This window comes from Watersipora subatra, chromosome 4, assembly GCF_963576615.1.
Source record: "Watersipora subatra chromosome 4, tzWatSuba1.1, whole genome shotgun sequence".
Taxonomy (NCBI): Eukaryota; Metazoa; Bryozoa; class Gymnolaemata; order Cheilostomatida; family Watersiporidae; genus Watersipora; species Watersipora subatra.
Genome location: NC_088711.1, coordinates 62,940,356 through 62,963,885, shown reverse-complemented (window position 1 = coordinate 62,963,885; position 23,530 = coordinate 62,940,356). Strand labels below are relative to the sequence as shown.

At 36.3% G+C, this 23,530-nt stretch overlaps 2 protein-coding genes across 3 annotated transcripts in view; one reads left to right on the top strand and one right to left on the bottom strand.

Moving 5' to 3' along the window:
• LOC137392890 (ankyrin repeat and fibronectin type-III domain-containing protein 1-like) overlaps window positions 1-23,530 on the top strand; it is a 199,045-nt gene that overhangs the window by 66,823 nt on the left and 108,692 nt on the right. The window lies entirely within an intron of this gene.
• On the bottom strand, window positions 3,965-7,980 carry LOC137393051 (tetratricopeptide repeat protein 28-like). Its single transcript, XM_068079441.1, has 3 exons — window positions 7,945-7,980; window positions 6,473-7,903; window positions 3,965-5,948 (listed from the first exon to the last, which is right to left on the bottom strand). The coding sequence occupies exons 1-3, from the start codon at window positions 7,978-7,980 to the stop codon at window positions 4,560-4,562; spliced, it is 2,856 nt and encodes a 951-aa protein (XP_067935542.1). The 3' UTR covers window positions 3,965-4,559.

The following is a 23,530-nucleotide window of genomic DNA, read 5'->3' as shown; positions in this document are numbered from 1 at the left end:
CTCTTAACATGGTTCCATACAGCTACCATATAAACCCGAAACCCATTGCCTCTTAACTTGGTTCCATATAGCTACCGTATATCGATGAAACCCACTACCTCTTAACTTGGTTTGATATAGCTACCATATATACCTGAAACCCACTGCCTCTTAACATGGTTCCATCGGAGCGCAGTTATCTCCCCATCATGCTGCAAGGTGTTTAGAAGAGGCATCTGAGAGCCATCTGGTGAAAAGGTCCTAATATAGACCATATGGTCACTTGAACCATATGCTATCTCATTTCTAAAATTATCAGCAAATATTGTATACTTATATGACTGATACCTCAGCTGATTCTAACCAGCTTGTGGCCTGGTTGTTTCCAGTATTAACCCTCTTACAAGTGTGAAATAATATCAACATAATACCACAAAATACACATAATTGCACTAAAATTAATGAAAGATGCAGGTATGTTCTTGAGCAACCAAACAGTACTAATTTATGAATGACGACTTTAACATGAACATTTACATGAAATATGTTACAAGCTTTTAGTTAAAAGCTCAGAATCTGTTTGGTTAGACTCACTGCTCAGGGTTGTATTGCATGCAAGTAATCACACCATCAGCTGCCCATTCAGAGGTCTTTGTCTCTTCGTCAGCCTTGGCTTCAGGTATGAGTGATGTTCGGTCTTTGTACATACTGTGCAAGCTATGGCAGGAACATACAGTCTTTATACTTACAGTGTGATGAGTAATCGAAACATACAATCCTTATACTTTTGGTGCAAGCTATAATTATAAGATGCAGTGTTGAAACTTACTATTTAAGCTACAATTAAAATACATTTTATCCATGTATGTTATACATAATTATGTATATATCTGTATATCAGAAACACACAATATATACCGTAAATTCCAGCATACAAGTCAACCCATTGTATAAGTCGAGGTCTGAAGTTTGGTTTAAAAATTCTAGTTTTGACATATACCTGCCTTACAAGTCAACCCCCTTCTCTGGCTTTAATCATTTGATTGCTAATAGTACAGTCAGCATTAGAAGGCAGGCGATTCGTATCTGAGAAAATGGTATTAAAAATGTCATCACCAAAAACGCTCATGTTTTTTGTTCCGTCAGCGATACAGTAGGTGCAACAATTATCAAACGAACGAAATACGATAGTTCTAGTAAAAACCCGAAGGCACCGAAACAATACTTCACCGTGTTGGCCTGCCTCGCCAATAAAACGAAACTGTCACCTTTGATAATTTGTTTGTTTTTTTAATAAAAAAGCCTTGCCATATCCAGGAGAGAATCCTAGTGATAATAATTTGAACGATGAAAAATGGGACTTTGTGTTTGATCTATCTCATATTGAGTAAGATTAATAATATTTTACTATGTTATAAATAAATCCCTATATGTTTTATCATGTAGTTTTGATTTGCTATATTTTTTCAAGTCAAATTTCACTAGAATTAGTGTCATAAAAATGTGACTGCCCTATAAGTTGATGATGGATTTTAAGCTTAAAATTTGGTGTCAAATTTTTGAAACTTAGGATATGCCTGGTAAAAATATACTATATACTTCTTACAAGAATATACAGTGGCTAAAACTGCTGTGCAAGCTGTAGCAAGAATATACAGTTACTATATTAACTTGAATATATTACACATTGAGACTATCTGTATCTATAGAAGAGAGAAAGAACAATAGCAGTTGTAGAAGTTATATGCCTGAGGTACTCTAACTGTTTTATGATATAAACAGAACTTTAAATACCACATTCATCAGTTCCATTTTTTAGTGCTATTGAACAATCTTGAACAATAGTTGAACAATCTACAAAAGGTTTGTGGAAGTTATCTTTCCTTAGCGGTCTTGGCATAGCCTTCATTTGGTAGAGCATGCAAAAGTGTACAAGAAAGTTTGCAAGTAATACACCCCACCTTCTGTTAGAATCTTTTGTTAACCACTACTGGTTAGGTAGAAGAGTAAGAGAACGTACTTCTAAATTGTGAAAAAGGGAAAGTTCCAAGGGAACATTGTTAGGCATAAGTGTTGGAGAAGGCATGTTGGAGAAAGATTATGTTAAGCTATAATAATAATAATAATAAACATGATAGTTCTTTTCTGACGAACAGACTGAGTGAATCTGCCATCGCTCATGTAAGCTACCCAATTCGTGGTATTAGCAAGTATTAGCAAGAGCAGATGCCATAATGGAGAAACGCCTGAACACCGGAGATATACACAATATTACAATGAACATGACACCTAATACATCAGAAGACCAGCGATAAAGACAGTCATCATTTGTGAATGATACAGTATGTATCATTCACAATGTATGCGGCCATTAAAATTACATTGCTATTTTACTAAACTATGTCAGGTAATACAGCTAGTCTAGTACTATAATACGTAATGTTTTAAGGTTACTTACTATATATATATATGACGGTATAAACACGTTATATATGATATAATCTCCTATGGTAACAAAATATATTGGGTTACTACATTTATGGCAGTGTAATTACGTTATATATTGTATAATCTCTAACGATAACAAAAGAAATTGGAACAAACTGTATCTAAACTTGCTGTCAAGGGAAGTCTACCTCTGCAATTTCTGACCCAATAGCAAACGATATAGTATATCATTGAGTAAACTCTGTTAAGGATGCTACTAACTTCCAACCAAACATAAATGCTGTACATAACTGGTCCTCCAAGTAGAAGGTACCCTTCAACAACTCTTAATGCCATGCAATTGCATTTGGCAACAGAACTGTGCTTCCCACTTACAGACTTAGAGATACACCCTTGAAATGACAGGAGGATATGGAATATCTGGACATCACCCTACAGACTAGCCTCCGATTTGGGAAACACGTAACCCCAGAACCCAACAGGCCTGTACGATCCTCCATGTGCTGAAGTATGTAGGTAGGCTACTATATGATGCCCTTAAACAGGGTCGTCTCATGCACCAATCTATACAGACCAATCCTAAAATATGTAGACACCATACATGACTCCATACATACACCAACACCATACATGATGTTGAGATGGTACAGTGCTATAAAATTCATAGCAAGTCTTAAGGGAAGGGAAAGTGTAGGTGACACATAAAACGAACTAGGTCTGCAATCACTTCAAGTGACAGAAAATCTCAGGTTGAACTTGCTGACCCATATCCTGCAAGTGGAGGACATTTCCACTGCACTATGTCAGCCGATGATGAGATAGTAAATGATTGCACAATGACAACAGCGACTACAAGCAATGGAAAGCCAACATCATTTTCCTCTCATTCCATTGCAGATGTTATCACCAAAGGTGTTTACTAAGGACCATACACCTAGTGAAGGGCTTCCCAGCTGGCATTGATCAGCGATATTGCTGAACCGCGGGCCAAATATATTATAGGACACTGTTAAAGATATGAGGGACTATCACTACACAATCAGTACTTAGACTTCTCGGCAATGACAAGTAGTGTTCTACCTCATCAGAGGCAACGCTATTTAGTAGATGCAGATTCACCTGAATATCTCTATCTGGATAAAATCTTTCGTGCATTTGGTTTTTGAAATGTAGTGGTAACGGGCAAGAACTAAAATAGGTGTTTGAAATATTTTTTTCAAAATACAGAAAATAATGCCAACAGCAATTCTTTTGTATATTTTTACTATTTCATGTTTTTCTAAATGTTGTGGTGTTAAAATACATAAAATACACCTAGTAGCATGGATACAGTGCAAGGAAGATTCTTTGGTCATCTGTTTTTTACTCTTATTTGTATTCAGTACAATATATAACATTATTGTTCAATCATTTGATGAAAAGAAAGAAGAAACTGATGGAAACTTAAACAGAAATCAACTCACAAAAAAAGAAACTTCCGGCAAACTACCCTATCTTGTTGAACATCTCCTTTTCTTTAGAAGTTTTTGTACTCAATAATTTGTCAAATATTTGATTTACCAGATATTTCACTCACCAGCTAAAGACTGATTAGTATTTATATATATAGCGATGCTTTATTTTCCATACGCATTAATAACAAAAATAGATCTAGAAAGTTTCCCACATATGCTACCATCAAATACTGCATAACTTTGGCTTGAACAATTCAGGGTATATTTGAATGGCTCTTAGTTGAAGGATACTTGGTTTCCAGGCTTGAAATATTTTACTATTCAAAAAGCACTGACAAGTTGAACTCAGTCGAAAGACCTAATTATTATTGACCAAATGTAAAAACCTTCATTTCTCAAGCTGACAATATAGAGATCATGAATTGAACATGTAACTGGAGAGGACAACTCCAACAAAAGATTATTTGTTCGATTCACTAATATAACATGAATGCCGAAATAGGTAAAGATAAAATGTACGAAAAATATGTAGAAAGACTGAGTAATAAAAATAAATCTTAATTCATGTTTGTATTCAAGAATAACGGTTCTGTCAAAAATATTAGCAACAGTAATAAAATACCAATTCATACCAGTAAGCAAACAACTTCAAACTCTCTATCCTCACCCTGTTCAGAGCTATTTTCTTCCAATGTCATGAATTAGTTTCTTCATAGTATTCATAGTATGTTCGAATGTCATGGTATAATATTCGAGTGCCGACTTATAGTCACCCAAAGAGTGATATGCTAAGGCAATGTTTTTATACTCGATAGAAATACGAGCACAGCTGATCTCACTATTTGCCTGTTTGTAGGCATGTAAGGCCTTCTTGTGATACTCTATTGCTGATCTGTAATCACCTAGAGCATAGCACGCTGCACCAATAGATGAGTGGGTAATAGGGAAATCTCGATGGTAGCTATTCTCTCCATACACAGCTCTCCACATAGTTATTGCTTTCATGAAATAAGCAATTGCTAGCTTATAGTCACCCAAAAAAGAGTATGCTGCACCCAAATTGTTGTAAGTTTCAGCAATATTAGCGTGGTTGCTTCCCTCCCTATACACCTTTTTCAAAATTACCAATGCCTTAAAGTGATATTCTAAAGCTTGTGTGTAGTTGGTCAAATCATAGCATACACACCCAATGTTGTTGTAGCTTGCAGCAATATCGATATGACAGGCATCTTCGCCATACACAGCTTTTCTCATAGCAAGAGCTTTTTTGTGGTATTCTAGCGATTGCTTGTAGTCCCGGAGAGAGCGATATAGTGAACCAAGATTATTGTAACTAGTAGCAACATCAGTATGGTTGGTATCCTCTCCAAAGAGATCTTTCCTCATGTTTAGCGCTTTGGTACAGCTTTCTAAGGCAGTTTTAAATTTTCTTTGCATCTGATGTAACATCCCAATGCAATTGTGGCTAATAGCAATAGAAACGTGGCTGGTGTTTCGTCCCCACATTCGTTGTTTCAAATCTAAGGACTTCTGGTAATATTCTAATGCTAATTCATAGTTACCTAGATGACAGTAAGTTCGACCAACGTCATTGTAGACACCAGCAATAGATGCATGAGTAGGGACCTCATTTACAGCCTTCAGCATGTCTATTGCCTTCATAAAATATTCTAAGGCTAGTCTGTGATCACCTAGACCACTGTATGTCCTGCCAATTTGTGCATAACTCTTAGCAACATCGGTATTGCTGACGCCTTTGCCATAAAAAGCCTCATTTACAGCCAGTGCCTTGTTAGCGTACTCCAGCGCCTGTGTATAGTTACCCAATGAGCAGTGGGCTGAACCAATGTCACTGAGATTGGCAGCTATGTTGGGATGGTCGATATCACCATAGACACTTGTTGTGGCTTTCAGAGCTTTAGTGAAATACACTTTTGCCTTTTCATACTCACTCAAAGCCATGTAGACTGATCCGAAATTGGTGTATGTGTCTGATGCATCTCGATGATGAGTTTCCGTTTCCACTGCATGGTTATCAGCGCTTGATAATGTCAAATGGCCATCGACCTATAGCATTAGGAAAATAAATTGACAGAACACAACCTACACAAATGCTAGATGTTTAAGCCTTCAAACATCTGACAAAAAACAGTAAATTAACCAAACTTATTTTAAACAATACTTCAAGCTATCAACCAAGGTTTTTCGTAACATATTTTCACTAAAGAATATCGATTTAGCCGTATGATATGATAAGAATGATAATGCCGTTAATTAGTGTGCAGGTTGAGATATATGTTTCCTCGCTTATAATTATATTTTACACAACTAGGATCCCTAACAGCTAATTGTTAAACAGTGCTCAACCACAACATCAAGAAATTAAAAAGAATAAGCATGCTTGATCTTTTAACTCTCAACGTGTTTAAAAAAAATTTAATACTCAAAACAGTCAATGATTCTGAGACTTCAAGAGCTATGACACCTAAGATAAGAAAGTAACAAGCTACTGATACATTTCTACCACAAACATCAGTCTAATCTCATATGCTATTACAGCTTTTGTATTTCCGAGTTATAAAGAGACTCACCTCTTTTATCAATTGCTTTGCAGCTCTGTATTCCCCTATTTCTTTGTGGCAGTGTGCAGCCAGAAGCTTCCAGAGCCCTTGCTGTTTTTGTTCTGAGAGAAAATGTTGAAAATACTCTAATGCATACTTATAGTTCTGTGTGTAGTAGAGAAGATATGCACACAGTTCTATACGTTTTTTGAAGGTCTCCTTTGGTGAATCTAGTTGAGAGGATGTTGAACTGTTGAGTATCTCACAGCATGAGGAGCAGCTGATTGAGTCAACTGGTTTACCAAATGCTTTGCTTATCTCTGTTTTGGCAGAAAAATATTGACCGGTAAAATAGAAAACTTCTGCTTTCACCCAGAAATCATTTTTGGGAACTTCAATATTTCCAAGTAGTGAAGATGCTCTACAATGTTCTTTGCCATCTGTGGAAGCAGTGAGAAGCGCCATTTTGTATTTCACAGATTGTTTGATAGGAATGAGTAAGCAGCCCATAAGTACTACCAAGTGAGCTGGAACAGCATAAGATAACTCCTGACTACCTTTATAATACTGGTCAATCTGTACAAAATCAGATTGTGATTGCATCATGAGATAAGCTGAAGTTCGTATGTATATAGAGAGAGCGAGGATAATATTCAGGTACTGATGAATGTCTGGTGACAAAAGGCCTTGCTGTTGAAGCTCCGAATAGATATCCCATGAGTTACAACAACTGAGTCCGAGACACATCTTCATGTTGTTAGCGAGAAGAGTTGGATATCTGAATATCTTTTCCTTTACCTTAACATTCAGATTATCTGGTGGTTGAAACTTGACAAACTCGGGTAAAAAAACATATTTCTCCATGTCGCTTGCAAACATTTTAAAGCGTTTCTTTTCGACAGTTTGCTTTTTCTCCCCACACTTTTCATACGATGCTCTTGCAGTAGTAAACTGTGTGTAGAGCTGGCTGGTGCCTTGATCTTCATCATTGGAAAGTAAAACTATGGTAGAGGAGAGCATGTCAGATTTATCTGCTAATTCATCAATTGGCTTTTCCGCTTCTGTTTTATAGAGTTTCATGAGCTGTTCTACTGTTAGTATCAAACACAGACCTCCCTCCTTACCGTTACCTGTTGGAATGTTACCAGAGTTTGTAGTGATTCCATCTATTCTGTATCCAGTGACAGTACTCATAGCTAGCTTACTCAACTCACTGTTTGTCTTCAACTCATCAATATCAAAGGACTTCAGAGGACTCTCACCTAGATTCCCTATTCTGAAGTAGCTGTCTATTGCTAATCTTTCAAAGTATTCTGATTCTTTCTCCACGATGATGGCATATTCTAGATCAGAGTAAGGAGTTGCATCCCCCTTAGCTATAGAACCCAATCCAATGATAGCAAACTTACACGGAGCTTCTTCATCCTTCTTCTTCAGCACATCAATGCTTGTTTGGAGAATCTTTTTAGATACACGAACAAGCCCGTTGCGACAGACTTTACTAGCTGAGAATACTTTATCACTAAATTCCTTTGCATTCCTAAGATTTTTTTTACCAAGTATGTTGTTATTGTTCAAGGCACTCATTGGGTCATCAAGAGTGCTAAAGTATTTGCTGGCATCTTTTCGATACTTCCCTATAAGAGCCTTATGGTTACTGATCATCTGTTGATGTTGATCATAGGTGAGAGGATGGTTTCCTTTGTACCAACTTTCTTCTATGTCATAGACTAGTCTGCGTCTGTCATCAGTTGGATTAAGAGTCACACTGTAGTTAGCTAGCCCATGTGCCTGTAAAGCAGTATTTTAGAGGCTATAATTATATAAGTTTAGAAATAATAGCTTGGTTCACTAAAAAGGTCCACTAAAAGAGGTGAAAGCGAGTCAAAAAAGTCCAAAAAATGGAAACAAAGGCAAAGTTATAACTAGGTTTATTGTAAGATTAAAGCTTATTTTCAAGTGTGTGCTCAGTAAGCTAAATTCATTTGAGCTAAATTTAAAGTTTATGTAATGTTAGCGTCACAAAAGTGTAGCGTACCGAATGTGTTGCCTTCAAGTCTCTCTCACACCACAATTAGCCGCTATCGTCTGTCTCGAAGGTCAAATCACCACACAGCACTGTACATAATAATGCAGCATTCTATTTCATATCATAACCACTATATAGGTATTTATTACTTTGTGAGCATGGGTGGTGAATTAGAGTAATTGAAAACATGTTTTTCTGTCATAATATCCTGTTTTTACGCAGTTTTGCAGTCGATTTGAACTGATTAATTTGCATTTAGTTATTTTATATAGGAAAAATTCATTTGAGATACAAAGGAAAAGAAAGACGAGATCGGTGCTGTATATGTTGAGGTATAGCTGTAATATATTTTGAAATGCTGTCAAGTTGATCTTCAACAATTGTACTAAAAAGGATGAAGTTACATCTATTCTAATTTTAATGACTAGAAGCAAATTTTGGGCAAAATAATTATTTGTAAAAACAAAACTCAATAAGCTCCTAAAATACATACAAGTTAGACAAACACAGCACCACAACCAATGGCTGGTGAGTTTGATAGAGAGATGGTGATGTTGAAATAAAGCATGTATCGACTCCATTTGATACTCGAGTGAAGCACATATAGACTGCAACACAACTCTCACTAGCAATATCCATAATAGCTAATAAGTGTAATATTCATGCCATGACTTGTCTTAATAATTAACTCTGCCATCTACTCAACTCCCTTTTGATTAGCAAGGAGGTGCCAAGTAACTCTTGGGTAATTATAGTAACATGCTCAGGAGTAATACCTGCAGATAATGCCTCCAAAATCCAGAGGCCTCAGCTTTCTCTTTGTATTCTCTAGCTAGCTTGTCTAGTTGGTGCAGCTCACAAGCCATTCTGCTTTCATATGTTAATCTACGATTTCCTTGTGTTCTCTGGGTTTTCCTATCAAAAGTATAACTGTGCAAGATATTTATTTAATGTGCAGCATTTATTTCTGTGTACTGCATTTATTTTTGTGTACTGTGTTTATTTCTGTGTAAGTGTACTGTACCAGCTGCAGTGCCTACCACATCTCTATACTGATTGCAATAGCCTTGGAATAATTCAAGCACTTTCTTTATATATGGGCATGCATGTTTCTTCTAGTATGGCTACACACATAACGCTAGCTACAGTGTAAGCGTGAAGCCATAAAAGGTTGGCATGTATAATAAGCATGTGCCCAATTTATTCCTTAGTAAAGCCAATTGAACACCGTATTGTAGTGTATAAATGCCTTCCTGCAGAACAGAATGCTACCATTATACCACTCAAGACCATAACAATTCCCTAGATAATTCCCCATATACTGATTACTCATGGCGACCACTCATGGTGCACAGTACTGCCGAGAATACTTGCAAATATTTAGCGTGTGTAATTGTGATAAGGACAGACAGGATTGCAGAATAATAAAAACGGCTTAACCTAGTGGTTACATGTGCATGTTTGTAGACTTGCAATTTGCATGTCATTAGCTGAAATCCAGTGTGAAACAATTTTCTACTCTTAATTTTTTGATCGCTAGAGCTGGATACATGGTTGACAGACAAATAAACAAATGACAAACATTGAAATTTATGTGTATACACGATATAATATACATATTTAAAAGATATATATATATATATCCACATACATTTATATATACATACATACAGTAAAATCTCTAATTGAATACCACCTCCAATTGACCGGCTCATTGACATTACAGTGTACCCTCGAGATACGATTACCCTGATATACGATTTTTCCACCTTACGAAGTGAAACATTGTGAGATCTTCACCTCGCTATACGAATTTTATTTCACCATACGATTGTGAGAAAAGTTTCGCCCGAGTTAAAATTTGGCGGCCGGGTGCTCATAACGCACGTCGAAATAAAAAAAGACACCGAAACATAGTGTGCCGAAAACATTTTCAGAACATTTAGAAGAGACACGATGATCGACTTTTCTCATGTCAGAATTCCGCGTGGAAAATTTCGTGTGAAATATTCAAGGCAGAGGAAATATTCATTTGTAGCGTTATAATATCTTTTGCTATAAACTTTTAGTCAGCATACGTATATAACTACGAGTATCTACATTTAATTCGTTAGCTATGGAATCTGAGACTGATACAAAACGAAGGAAAAATGATTTCTATGTCAACGAAGTTGGCTGTCGTAGATAAGAAGAAGGCACCCGTATTATTAACATTGTCAAGGAATATGATCGCAACCAATCAGCATTTGCAATTATTATTAAAACAAAAACTCCATTAAGGCAAGCACTAGAAGAAGCTTACAACTGAAGATTTGAAGGAGTTAGAAGGCCATGCACGCGATCAGCATTCAAAACGAGCAACCAATTAGTAAAGGTGAGGAGGTAGAAGATACAGAAAACCCCCACATTGGCAGAAATATTTCAAGTGTTTAATTTACTGATGTGGAATGTTACATTAAAACAATACATGTATAATATATATTATTTATCTCTTGTGTGGCACGTTTTTCATACTTTATTCATTTTATTTGTTTCCTTTTGATTTTATGTTTTATTTTCTTGTTTAACCATGTCTATGCAGATGGGATTGTTATCTATGTGAATACAATTCATCGTATGTATGTAACTCATATAACTAGCTACTCAAGATAGTTGATGCATTCACATTATTTTCTCAAACTTATTAAAGCCTTGTCCTTTAGTGTATAAATACGTACAAACTTTGTAAGTATGGTTACATTGATTCTTGTGCACGTTTCATACAAGAAAAACTACTGTAACACCTTATCTGGATCCTTCTACAAGCGCTAGCTAGCAGTTTTCTGCATTGCACCAGCATTTTTTCTTTTAAATCAGAAGAAAAATTGGACAGGACTAGACAACTTTCTTTCGCCTGCTAAAAATTCCATTTCATTACGTATTAAATTAACCTTTAAGTGTACAGCAACATAATTAACATTGATACGTTTTTCCTCCTCTCTGCTTTATTCGCTACATGTACCAGCTAAAGTCCCGTTACTCCAAAGGTATGCACGTTCTGTATACTCTACAGGATGAAAATATTCGTTGGTTGAAAAAATTCGCGAACAGTCATTTCCACGAACTATTAAATTCCGTGAATAATTAGTTCTATTTTTAATCACAAGGGAGAATAACTACTGCATCAAATTAAAAACTAGTCGTTTTTAATCTAGGTTAAAATCTAGTTTAATCTAGTTAAAAACTAGGCTAGTTTTTAATATAAATACTAAACGTAGTTGAGTTCCAAAACATTTTTAAAATCATTGCCTGGGCTTTGAGCTAACACCATTGCCAATGCATCACATTTATTTACAAAATTATTCAAGGTTGTCTCAAGATATGCAGAATGGTTTCATCGCAAAAATAGCCGCTATGCAGAAGTACTAAATGTAGCCGAGTTCCAAAACTTCTTTAAAATTATCGCCAGGCTTCGAGTTTTATTGCCATTGCATCAAACTTTACAAAATTATTCGAGATTTTCACAAGTCATTCGGCATGGCTTCGCCATTGCAAAAATCTCTCCTAGTCTTTTTACATCGAAATCAACTCCATCAATCTCTAATACCGAAGTTGAAGACGATCATGATTCTGATCTGGACATTATGGTATGTACTTGATTTGCAGTGCAGATACGTTTTTCCATAACTAACTGTGTTAGTTAATTCTTTTGTTTAAAAACATAGCTTTCATTAAATACTTCAGCTATTGTTTTTGTACTTCCTTACCACTCATTAATATTTTTTTCTTAAATGTGTTTACTGCAGATTGAGATTGAAACAACCTCCAATTACAAAAACTAGAGACAAGTAGTAATATTCATCAAGGCAGGAATATTGGCAGAGAAGCAACCAGTCAACCTAGACCCCCTTCATCGACAACAACTCCTTGATATCGCTGCAGCAAACATGATTATATTATATATTTTATTTCATGCATAGATATATTATAATTTATTACAAACTTGAGTGTACAAATAAAATATTTCAAATACAAATAAAATTTTACAAAAAATGAATGGAGTAAATATAAACAGTTTAGTCCATATGGCGGTTGCCTAGCAGTAAAATTAAACTGTTACTCTTCATAAGTGAATACTAGCGTGTAATGGTGCTATCTGACTAGTTATTTTGGTAATAGCAGCTCTGTCGCTGTCACTGTCTTGGGTAGATGTTAAAGGCGATTCTTTCACTACTACATGACTGATAAGGAAGTTATCATCAGAACTCATCTCGTGGCTTACTATTGCAAAGTTCTGCCGGTTGGCCAAAAGAATTGTGCTCGTAAAAGCGTGTTTGTTTCTTTTTTAAAACAGATATATTCTCCTCGTTAGCAGCTGCGGTCATTTCTGCCACAATTTCATGACTTCCCTGAATGATTGGTAATCTTCTAAGAATGACATATACCACCCTTGCCATCATTGTGCTTCTGTGTATGATGAAAAATCTCTCTCGCACACTAAAACAAATAATGAAGTGGTAGGGATGGAAAAAATAAATATTGCGTTTTACCAAAGAACCAAAGTAAAATTCAACTAATTTAGTAAATGTGAAAAACTCATTACTTACCACAAATTGTTGGTTCATCAAAGGCCTCCAATTTTATGAATGTTCGTGAAAACCTCTGAACGCAGCAAAAGATTTATAGCTTAGCACGGTCGACCCATACGCGTAGTTGTAAGCTAAATAGAAAACGAAACACGCAATGTGTGCATGCGTAGGGTTAACTCTAATGCTAGACGTAATAGAGTTAACTCTTCATAGAGAGTGACAATTTTCAGCCGTGAATAAATTAGTCCGCGAATATGCATGAAATGGCAATTTTCGCAAAATATAACTCTGCGAATAAATTCATCCTGTAGGGTAATAGTAAATAAAATTTCATTTTTCTTTACGGTAGCCATTAAATGGTCAGGTGTGTGAGAGGCCGCTTTCGATAACTGCATCGCTTGGCTTTTCTTATTGAATTCTGGTTGAAAAAGGTTTCAACCAGACAGCGTGTCTGGTTGAAAAAGGTTTCAACCAGACAAGCCAAATTTTATAATGAAATTGAAGACAGAAACTATTGAAGGATAAAATTTTGTGATAATAAGTAGAAATTCAGTAAACTAATTCAAAATACATATTAAAACATAAATTAACATACTATTTTGCTACTAATTTTCAATATGTACCGCATTTTTATAATATTTTGGACGATTTTTACCTTGCATTTTTCCATTGTATAATTACAATGGTTTCTATACCCCGACATACCATTTTTTCGCCATACCCTGCCAGCCTTGTAATGGATTAACATCGTATCTCGAGGGTGCACTGTATTTGACTTTTACGAGCCCATAATATCAACTGATCAGTAGAAGTGTCCACAAAATCTTATTAATATTGAATCGTATATATCAACTAGAAATTCCACTGTCATACAGCCCACGACCAAAGAAATATTGGAAAAAAAGAAAGGGTACTGATGGTTGAGAAATGCAATATTAGCAGTCAAATGGCACTGCAGTGCAATAGGATAACTGCAATGGTAGCTGTAATGTACTGGGTGTGGGTGTTATTATATACAACAAATAGCAATAATGAAAGGAAAAGATTATATGATTATATCTCTCCCCCTGCAATAGGAGAAATGCAATATTGGCTAATATTAGAAGTAAAATGCACTGATATTATTAGAATAACCAATATTATTAATATAGTAATATAAAACCAATGCACAATTTTGTTTACATTTCAAAACGTCATAGCTAGCAATATCACGAAGTTGTGATATTTATATAGATTTTTAGAAAATCTGAACTACGTAGTCATTGTTCTGTAATCATCCAAACTTATAATTAAATATTGTAATAATCTCATAAGAATCGTTAGAAAAAAATATCATCGTCATTTCCTGTACTTACACTGCGTTGGACATCAGTTAGAATACCAAAGTACTCAAAAGTGTCTAAAGTGTCAGTTACTTTGAAATCGGCAAAAATGAAATGATTTCAGTACTCCTACGTTAATTACAGAAACCTTCAGCAATGCTATAGACTGGTGAAATGTGCACGTTATTTTTTCGCGAAATGCGCACGACTTGATCATTCTATTCTCTGTCGCTTGGCGTTTCAAATTCCGGTCGTAAGTTTTATTAAATCAAGCTTCTCAAGCGTGTTGTGACGATTTTCGGCCAAATTAATCTGTCTATTTATGTATAATCCGATCAGATGGGTAAGTTTGAAGAGACTGTCGACAATTTACAAAGACTTGGTAACATATTTAAATAGGCTTATATGTGTCTTGTATCATTATTATACTTTAACGACTCTACAAAACGATGGTTAAATTTGTTGATGAGATTTCGAGACAAGGGTTCGTCTCATTGTTGATGAATAATTTTCGTAAGTTGTGTGCACATGCATTTAACATAAAAACTCTCAAACTTTGCTCCCGCTCGTTTGGTCGTGGGATAACAATTAATTCTCTCATGGAATAATTCCAAAGCTTTTCGTATTTTCCGTTAAAACTTCAAAAGCAACACCATAGAAATAATCAATAACGGTCTCAGGCTAGTGGTAGCTCTCTATCTAACGCGGTTTTTCTACTTCGAAGTAGCCTACATATAAAAAACAGCTTAAATTCATGATGCTAGATGAACTTTCAGAGCAACGCTATAGAAATAATTACTGTCTCAGGCTAATAGTGGTTCCTTGTTTAACGTGGTCCTAATACTTCGAAAGACATGCATATAAAACCGGTTTGTAAGTTTTGGACCAAAGGTTACGTTTATTGTGAGCAAAACCTTTAAGCATTGCATTAGTGATAAATACAGCGCATAAAAGTTTTGCTTTGCTAAAAAATTGTTTGGACGCTAATATTGACTAGTTCAGCAGTGCAGATGAAGAGTTGAAGCCAAAAGAAATTGTGGAAAGTATTGAACAGCTAAAAGATGTTCGTTCCATCAAAAGCAACAATCAGAAAGCAGCTATCCGAGCAACCGATGGAAATATTTTTGTTTTAAAAATGTTACTATTTGTTTTTGCGTGTAAAATAATTATAGTTCGTTTATGTCACTTGTTCATGAATATCTATTTGTATCATTCGATAGATTATCATGATGTAACGTATAAATATGCAGATTTGCAACATATTATTTATTACCATCCTGGCGGCTATCTTAACATGGCTTACAATGGATCGATGCTCATAACTCCACTTCTATTGCACATGAAAAGCTAGTTTTGGCTGCAAACTGTAGCAAACATATCAACAAGTGCAATGAGCTTTTATGCAATATTAATAGATATAGATATAAAATTAAAATATGTCTTCAAATTTAGAAGGAAAGAAAAATTGAAAATGCCAACCAAGTGCAAAGAAGGTCACAGGCTATAATATCATCGCAGGCCAACAGCAAGCAATAGATATAAACTGGTAAAGAGATTTCTAAGTTTCTCGACGCATATTTATTAAGAGATCTTTGACAAGTTGAAGGTCTGTTAGCAGATTTCTTGCATCCAAAATGTTAAATACAGCCCCACCGAAAGACGAAGGCAAAATATAGGCGACATTCGCTTCGCTCGTAATAGGACTAGATTTATCTTCCCAAAATTCTGATGAGCCATTTGAAAAATACACCGCCAGCCTCTATTTGAACGCCGCCTCCAATTGACAGCCTCTATAAAAGAAAGGTTGAAAAATAGAGCCTCATGGCATTCAATTAGAGGTTTTACAGTATACATATGTATGTATATATACATGTATATATGTACATATACATATATATACATGTATATATATATACATATATATATTTGTGTATATATATAAGTATTTTGTGTCGGCTTGACACAAAATATTTTCAAGACTAGATATACCAATCATAAAACTTCCTTCAACCATACATCAAAAACGAATGCCACAGAGCTAAGTAAATACAGTCAAACATGGATAACTCGAACTTCACGGGACCAAGCAAAAGTGTTCGAATTATCAGAGCGTTCAAGTTATCAGAGCACTGTCACAAGTCCATGTATTTACTTATTTATTAGTAGATACATGTACATATGCAAACTATACTATAAATCAAAAGCACAAATGGCTTGTTTCAAATTAAATGCTTCTAACGTAAAGTTTAAAACGTTTTTATCAAAAAGTATAGAGATTTTTCTATCACTTGAGATTGGTTTTATGTTTGAGGTGATGTTATTGCCAGGACGTTTTTTTAGATTGACATTGGCAAAACTTGATCGTTGTTGAAATGCTCAAAAGAAAAGACATCTTTTTCTTTTGAGCGTTTTACCCACGATCAATTTTGCCGACTTTTCTTGAAGTTTATGCAACTTCAAGAAAAAGTTACCAAAGAAAAATCCCTTACTTTACCTGGGATTCGTTAACAGCAACACTCCGAGGCAGTTCAATTAAAAGTTTTACGAGGTTTAACGGTACATTGTATATCACTCACGCTTTTTGAATGGATGCTTATTGAATGTACACACGTATTCTGTGTTTAGGTCAAACGATGAATAGTTTTTTTAGCTAAGACACGTATACGTTTAATAAAAACAATTCTTAAGACGTTTTAAACATTCAACATTCCGACGTTGATTCAACACGGAATCAACGTCGAAAAACTATTCGTCACGGGCTAGCCGGGTCACGCACTCAAAGATTTTCGCCACGCACATACAAAACAACATGCTGTTTTTGTTTTGTATGTGCGTGGCGAAAATCCTTGCGCGCGTGACCCGGCAAGCCCGTGCTATTAATCGTATAGCAGTATAAATCAAATTTGACCAAACCTTTAGAAAAGTCGTTGACGAAATTATTTTGCCGATGGTGGTAATAACAACGCTTATGAATTACGAAAATATGAGGTTTACTTCTATGGCTTTGAATAAAGTGATTTTCTAAAGCGATAACAACCGTTTCGGTAGCCGTTGGGCAAAAAAACAGTTCGAATTAACAGTGTTGAGTTCGAGTTATCTATAGCAATTTATCATTAGGTGGGAACGGACCAAAGAAACTGTTCGAATTAACCATGTTTTCGAGCTATCCGTGGCCGAGTTATCCATGTTTGACTGTATATATGGCGACTAAAATATAGTGGACTAGATTACAACATCAAATGGTCAATCTTAAAAACTGCAAGATCTTATAGCCCCACCACTAAGAAATGCGAACTCTGTATATGGGAGAAGTATTACATAATATGCAAGCCTCAATTAGCCACCTTAAAGCACATAAATTACATAATTATTTTATTATATATTTCAATACATCAGAGTCTTGGCTTTCGAATGAGCCTATATTCGATACACTAAAAATAATAGAACTATGAAAAACGGGGCGTCAAAAGTATGTCCTGCAAAAAAACCACTTGGTTCAGGCACTCAAAATGTGGCGTCATAATTATCATTTAGCCTTAGGTTGTCGATCCCTTTCACTGCCATTGAGGCTGCGTTTTTCTGTGACAGTCGGTGCTGTTAAACCCGGAGAGCGCTAATAATAAACTAAGATTATAGATAATCAACAATGCCTGCGATCGTGCTAACGCCCGACCAATACAAACACATGTTCTGGGTTAATTGATTATGCTTCAATAAATGTACTGCCGTTGATAAAGGTAATGAAATCACATCGATTAAATTATGACCTGCGGTGGCGTGGCCCTAGGACTAAATGTCAACCGCACTTTTGCGAGATCATGCGACGCTTGAAATTTATTAGTCTCAGTAGTCACCCTTAACATCGCGTTAAAAATAAAGAGCTAGTGCATAATATTATCGGGAAAATATAGTGTGGTTCTTGGAGTCTAAAGTACTTATCATAGAAACAATATGTAGGCTACATGGAGAACTAATGATACGGATTCCTTTGTCATCTTCATTCGTTCTCTGGAGTTGTCCTACTTTCGCCTGCCACTAGTGTCATTATCGTCACTTTCGTAATTGATAAATAAGCGGTAAGAGCACACAACAACGAATATGAGAATTGTGACGTCACAATTTTCGAGACTATGCCAGTAAACTTTTTCGCGGTAGAGCTCTGGGGAAATCCTATAAACACCAACCAATGTCTGTCTCACCATGGCAAACAACAGCTCATTCGAAAGCCAAGACTCTGATGTATTGAAATGTACAATAAAAAAATTATGTGATTTACATGCTTAAAATAAGCGCAACGAAATGCTATCCAGTTGCCGTCATGCCAGTAAATACCTGCTAAGAAACAGTATTACTTAAGACTCTGGCTTTTAGCTTTTATACGACATTACTGCTAGTGGAATATTTATTTTTAACATTTTATCTGAGGAGTGCAAGCCTAACGCACGAAACGAAGTAATAAAATGTTTTAACAAAACTTGTAGTTTTTTAGTACACATAGTTTTATATCAGCCCTGTTTTTATTCAAAACATTGAGCACTCTTTTTACTAATGTGTACAAGTATAACTTTTATATCAAGCTCCTTTTAGTTGAGCACTCTCGTATACACTGACATTCCAGCTATGGAAACTATCAGTTTTGACTATTCTACTAAGAACATTAACATACCATCACAAAAGGATTATATGAGATCATTAATCACAGCAACTGAGTCACTGTGCAGATGTATAAGGTGGCAAACATTCTTCTTCCTATCCCCAGAAATAACTATCGCAAATAAAGAGACATATGGATTTAACTCGAAGAAGTCACCACCTAGCATACTCGAACTGCAGAGCCTTGAGACACAACTGTTTAACTTAATTAGGAACGTAAAATTTCGCCAAAAACATTGCGAATTTCAAAATATGCTCCGTAAAGACATACAGCAGAAAATTCAATCAATCAACAAGCTCATAATTAGCGCTGACAAAACATCAAATTACTATCAACTCGACACTGACAAATACAACGATATGCTTAGAAGTAGCATCACACAATTCTATAAGAAAGTTGACAACACAGAGACAGACAACATCAAAACTGAAGCAAAATCTATTGCGAAAGATCTAGACTTAGATGACAGAATAAATAGAACAGCTAAAAGAGAAGCATATGTTACCCTAAAAGATCATAAGGCTAACTTTGTCAACCACCTTACGTGTCGGCTAATCAACCCCACAAGATCTGAAATAGGTAAAATAAGCAAAATTATACTGGAGCGAATCAACGAAAAAGTAGCCAATACTCTAAAACTCAACCAGTGAAGAACTACTTCAGCAGTTTTGAAATGGTTCACTGGCACTGACAACAAAAGCCAGAGTGCATTCATCACTTTTGACGTAAGTGAATTCTACCCTTCCATAAAGAGCAATTTATTACTGAAGAGTTTAGATTTTGCTTCTGTATATACCACCATCACAGATGAAGAACGTCACATCATTATGCACTCTAAGAAATCGATATTACACCATTCAGGAGAAGACTGGGGAAGATCAAGAGCAAATAACTTATTTGATGTCACCATGGGCAGCCATGATGGTGCAGAAACATTGAACTGGTGGGCTGCTTTTTATTACATTTAATCAAGCAGAAATATGGAGACAAATTCAATCTATATAGAGATGATAGACTGGGAATCATACAAGACTCGCCCCGTAACATGGAAAATATCAAGAAAGATCTTTGCTCCAAGGTCTGAAAATTACAACAGAAGCCAACTCTAAAGTTGTAAATTTCTTGGATGTTACACTTAGCCTGACAAATGGAGAATATAGACCATATATAAAGCCTTCAGATGAACCCATCTATGTACATGCAAGGTCAAACCACTCACCATGCATATTGAATAACATACCTAGAGCAATAAATCAGAGATTTTCAACACTCTCTTCCAGTAAGGATTGTTTCCAAAGAATAGCTCTCACATACCAACAAGCACTCCAACAAAGTGTGTATGACTACAAACTGTCATATTTGCCAGAATCCGACCAGACCACCAATAACAAGCAAAAGCGAAGACGGAATATAATATGGTATAACCTGCCATATAGTATGAATGTTGCCTCCAACATAGGAAAGCAGTTCCTAAACATCATAAGAACAGAATTTCCACCTGGACATAAACTGCATAAACTATTTAATGCCAACACAATCAAACTAAGCAACAGGTGCATGTCCAATATTAAAAGCCATATCAACGCTCACAATAAAGCTTTGTTATTACCTACTCATGGTGATGACAACTCCAGGACAAGTAACAGTAGAACTAGAGCCAGCTGCCCTATGAAAGGCAAGTGCCTAACAGAAAATGTCATATACCAAGCATCAGTCACCACCAACAACGGAACAGAAAAGACATACGTCGGCTTGACACAAAATACTTTCAAGACTAGATATACCAATCATAAGACTTCCTTCAACCATACATCAAAAAGGAATGCCACAGAGCTAAGTAAATATATATAGCAACTAAAGGATAGTGGACTAAACCACAACATCAAATGATCAATTTTAAAAACTGCAAGATCTTATAGCCCCACCACTAAGAAATGCAAACTCTGTATATGGGAGAAGTATTACATAATATGCAAGCCTCAATTAGTCACCTTAAATAAGCGCAATGAAATGCTATCCAGTTGCCGTCACGCCAGTAAATACCTGCTAAGAAACAGTATTACTTAAGACTCTGGCTTTTAGCTTTTATACAACATTACTGCTAGTAGAATATTTATTTTTAACATTTTATCTGAGGAGTGCAAGCCTAACGCACGAAACTAAGTAATAAAATGTTTTACCAAAACTTGTAGTTTTTTAGTACACATAGTTTTATATCAGCCCTGTTTCTACTCAAAACATTGAGCACTCTTTTTACTAATGTGTATAAGTATAACTTATATATATATATATATAAAAATTGTTTCCTCACCCCGGATACCCCGTATGGGTGGTAAATTCTGCTCTAACTCGGGTCTCCTACCAGAGACCTGGGAGTTTGAGCACACGCCTCAAGATCTTAGCTGTTCCCAATAGCGCACTTTTCTGCAACTCACCTGAGTTGATTGTTGTTGGTATTTGGGCAAGCCACATTTTATGCGCCGGTGTTATTGCGCCCAGTGCCCCAATGACTACTGGGATTACAGTTGTAGACTAGATTGTACAATTAGAACAACTCCGATTTAAGTGGTTCGAGACTGATGCATTGTAGACTAGCTGTAGAACACATTGCATATTTCCATTGGTCTCTCCAACATTATTGACATGTACGACTGCATATGTGTATGCAGTCTGATTAGCACAAAAATTTCGGTAGTTTGCGTATTTGGAGTTGTTTTACAGTATGAAAGACAACTCTCAACAAAACTATTGCTTTACGTAAAACTGTTCCTGAACACGGGTAATGCAGCTAGCATATATATATATAATAAGGTCAAACAAGGTCCGCGCTGCCTGTAGCTGAACCAAAACATGGCAGTGAAAAATAGGCTACTGGTTCAAAACGGATTAAATGGACTCAAACTGATAACACGGACCTTATGCAGTGCTACTTTATGAGTGAACCTCAAAAGTAGAGCTACATGGGAAGGATGCGTCAACTGTGGATAAACATGCGCCCTGAATTGCCACTAACCGCTAAGCAACTTGTAGCTCAGAGGAGTAACATAATCAAGCGGCACCTCATATCAGAATTTGAGGTAGATGAAATTAGGGAACAATTCACCCAAGTAACCTCTAGCAACGAAGACTGCATATCAACACACACAGTCACACATACACAATCTTGACATGCACTTTGACCTTGACCCAAGAGTGAAAGAGCTTGCGGAAAATATCATCTACAAGATGCAAGCTGCTAATGATTATGGAAACAGGGTACCACTAAGGAGAGTTAGCAAGGCCATACCTAATAAGCTGTTAGAAGACATTAACTTGGCACTGGAGTCGATCTCAACTGGATCGATCATCAAGACTAATGCCCTAATCTACAGTACGGCAACCGCCATCTTGGAAGAGATGGGTATTAAGCCACTGTCAACAAGGCTTCAAGCCATTCCATCTTGGCAGCTGAGGCTACAAAATAAGATCAAGGACTTGCGCAAAAAAGTTAGTAGGCTCAGTGAGAGATCTAACCACAGTTTGGAAAGTCCAAAAAGGGAAGACACAATAGAAGCTCTAGAATCTGCCAAACAGCAGCTAGTAGCACTCTCAGTACGATTGAAGCGGTACACTGAAGAGCGGGATAACAAGAGAATGAACAAATCGTTTATCAATAATCCATCTAGAGTGTATTCCCAGTTCAAAGGTGAACTGTGGAGGCCAATGTCAGATCCTCCCCAATCTAGCACTTCAAAGTTCTGAAAGGACATCTGGGAGAAAGAGACTACTCAAAACACCAGTGCAAATTGGCTGAAGAGGCTGAAAGAGAGCTACCAACACACTGTGGCTCAGCAAGGACTCACCATCAGCAAAGTGGACATCAAGTGCAGAAGTCTGAAGAACTGGGCAGCACCTGGCCCATGACATGATTCAAGCTTTCTGGTTGAAGAAATTTACATCAATTCACACTAGAATAGTTAAGCAGATAGAATGCCTAATAGAAAAAGGCGACCATCCGGAATGGCTGACCAAAGGACGTACTATACTTCTGATAAAAAATCTGAAGCAGGGGCCGATTTTCAAGAACCATCGACCAATAACGTGCTTGCCCACCACCTGGAAACTGCTCTCAGGAATAGTTGCAGACAAACTGAAAGAGCACATGAGTCACTATATGACCAGTGCTCAGAAATGAATTGGGCGGAACATGCGAGGAGCCAAACATCAGTTACTGGTGGACTAGACGGTCTGTCGAGACAGCAGGAGAAGGTATACCAATCTTGCTATGGCTTGGATTAACTACAAAAAGGCCTATGACTAAATTCCCCATAGTTGGATACTTAAGTGCCTCAGTATGTACAACATTCACCTTGCTCTTGTGGCATTCATCAAAATGTCAATGACCAAATGGAAGACGGAACTGGAGGCTAATGGCAAAAAGCTAGCCAGCGTAAAAATTAAGTGAGGCATCTATCAATGTGACTCCTTATCACCGCTGCTCTTCTGCATATGCCTAAACTCTCTAAGCAATATGCT

What these genes read in the sequence shown, in the direction of transcription:
- LOC137393051 (XM_068079441.1), bottom strand. Translation starts at nt 7,980, where the DNA reads ATGCAAAGGAATTTAGTGATAAAGTATTCTCAGCTA. An exon ending in TGATAAAGTATTCTCAGCTA is followed by an intron (nt 7,904 to 7,944) that starts GTAAAGTCTGTC and finishes GTATCTAAAAAG; the next exon opens with ATTCTCCAAACAAGCATTGA. An exon ending in CAAAGCAATTGATAAAAGAG is followed by an intron (nt 5,949 to 6,472) that starts GTGAGTCTCTTT and finishes CTAATGCTATAG; the next exon opens with GTCGATGGCCATTTGACATT.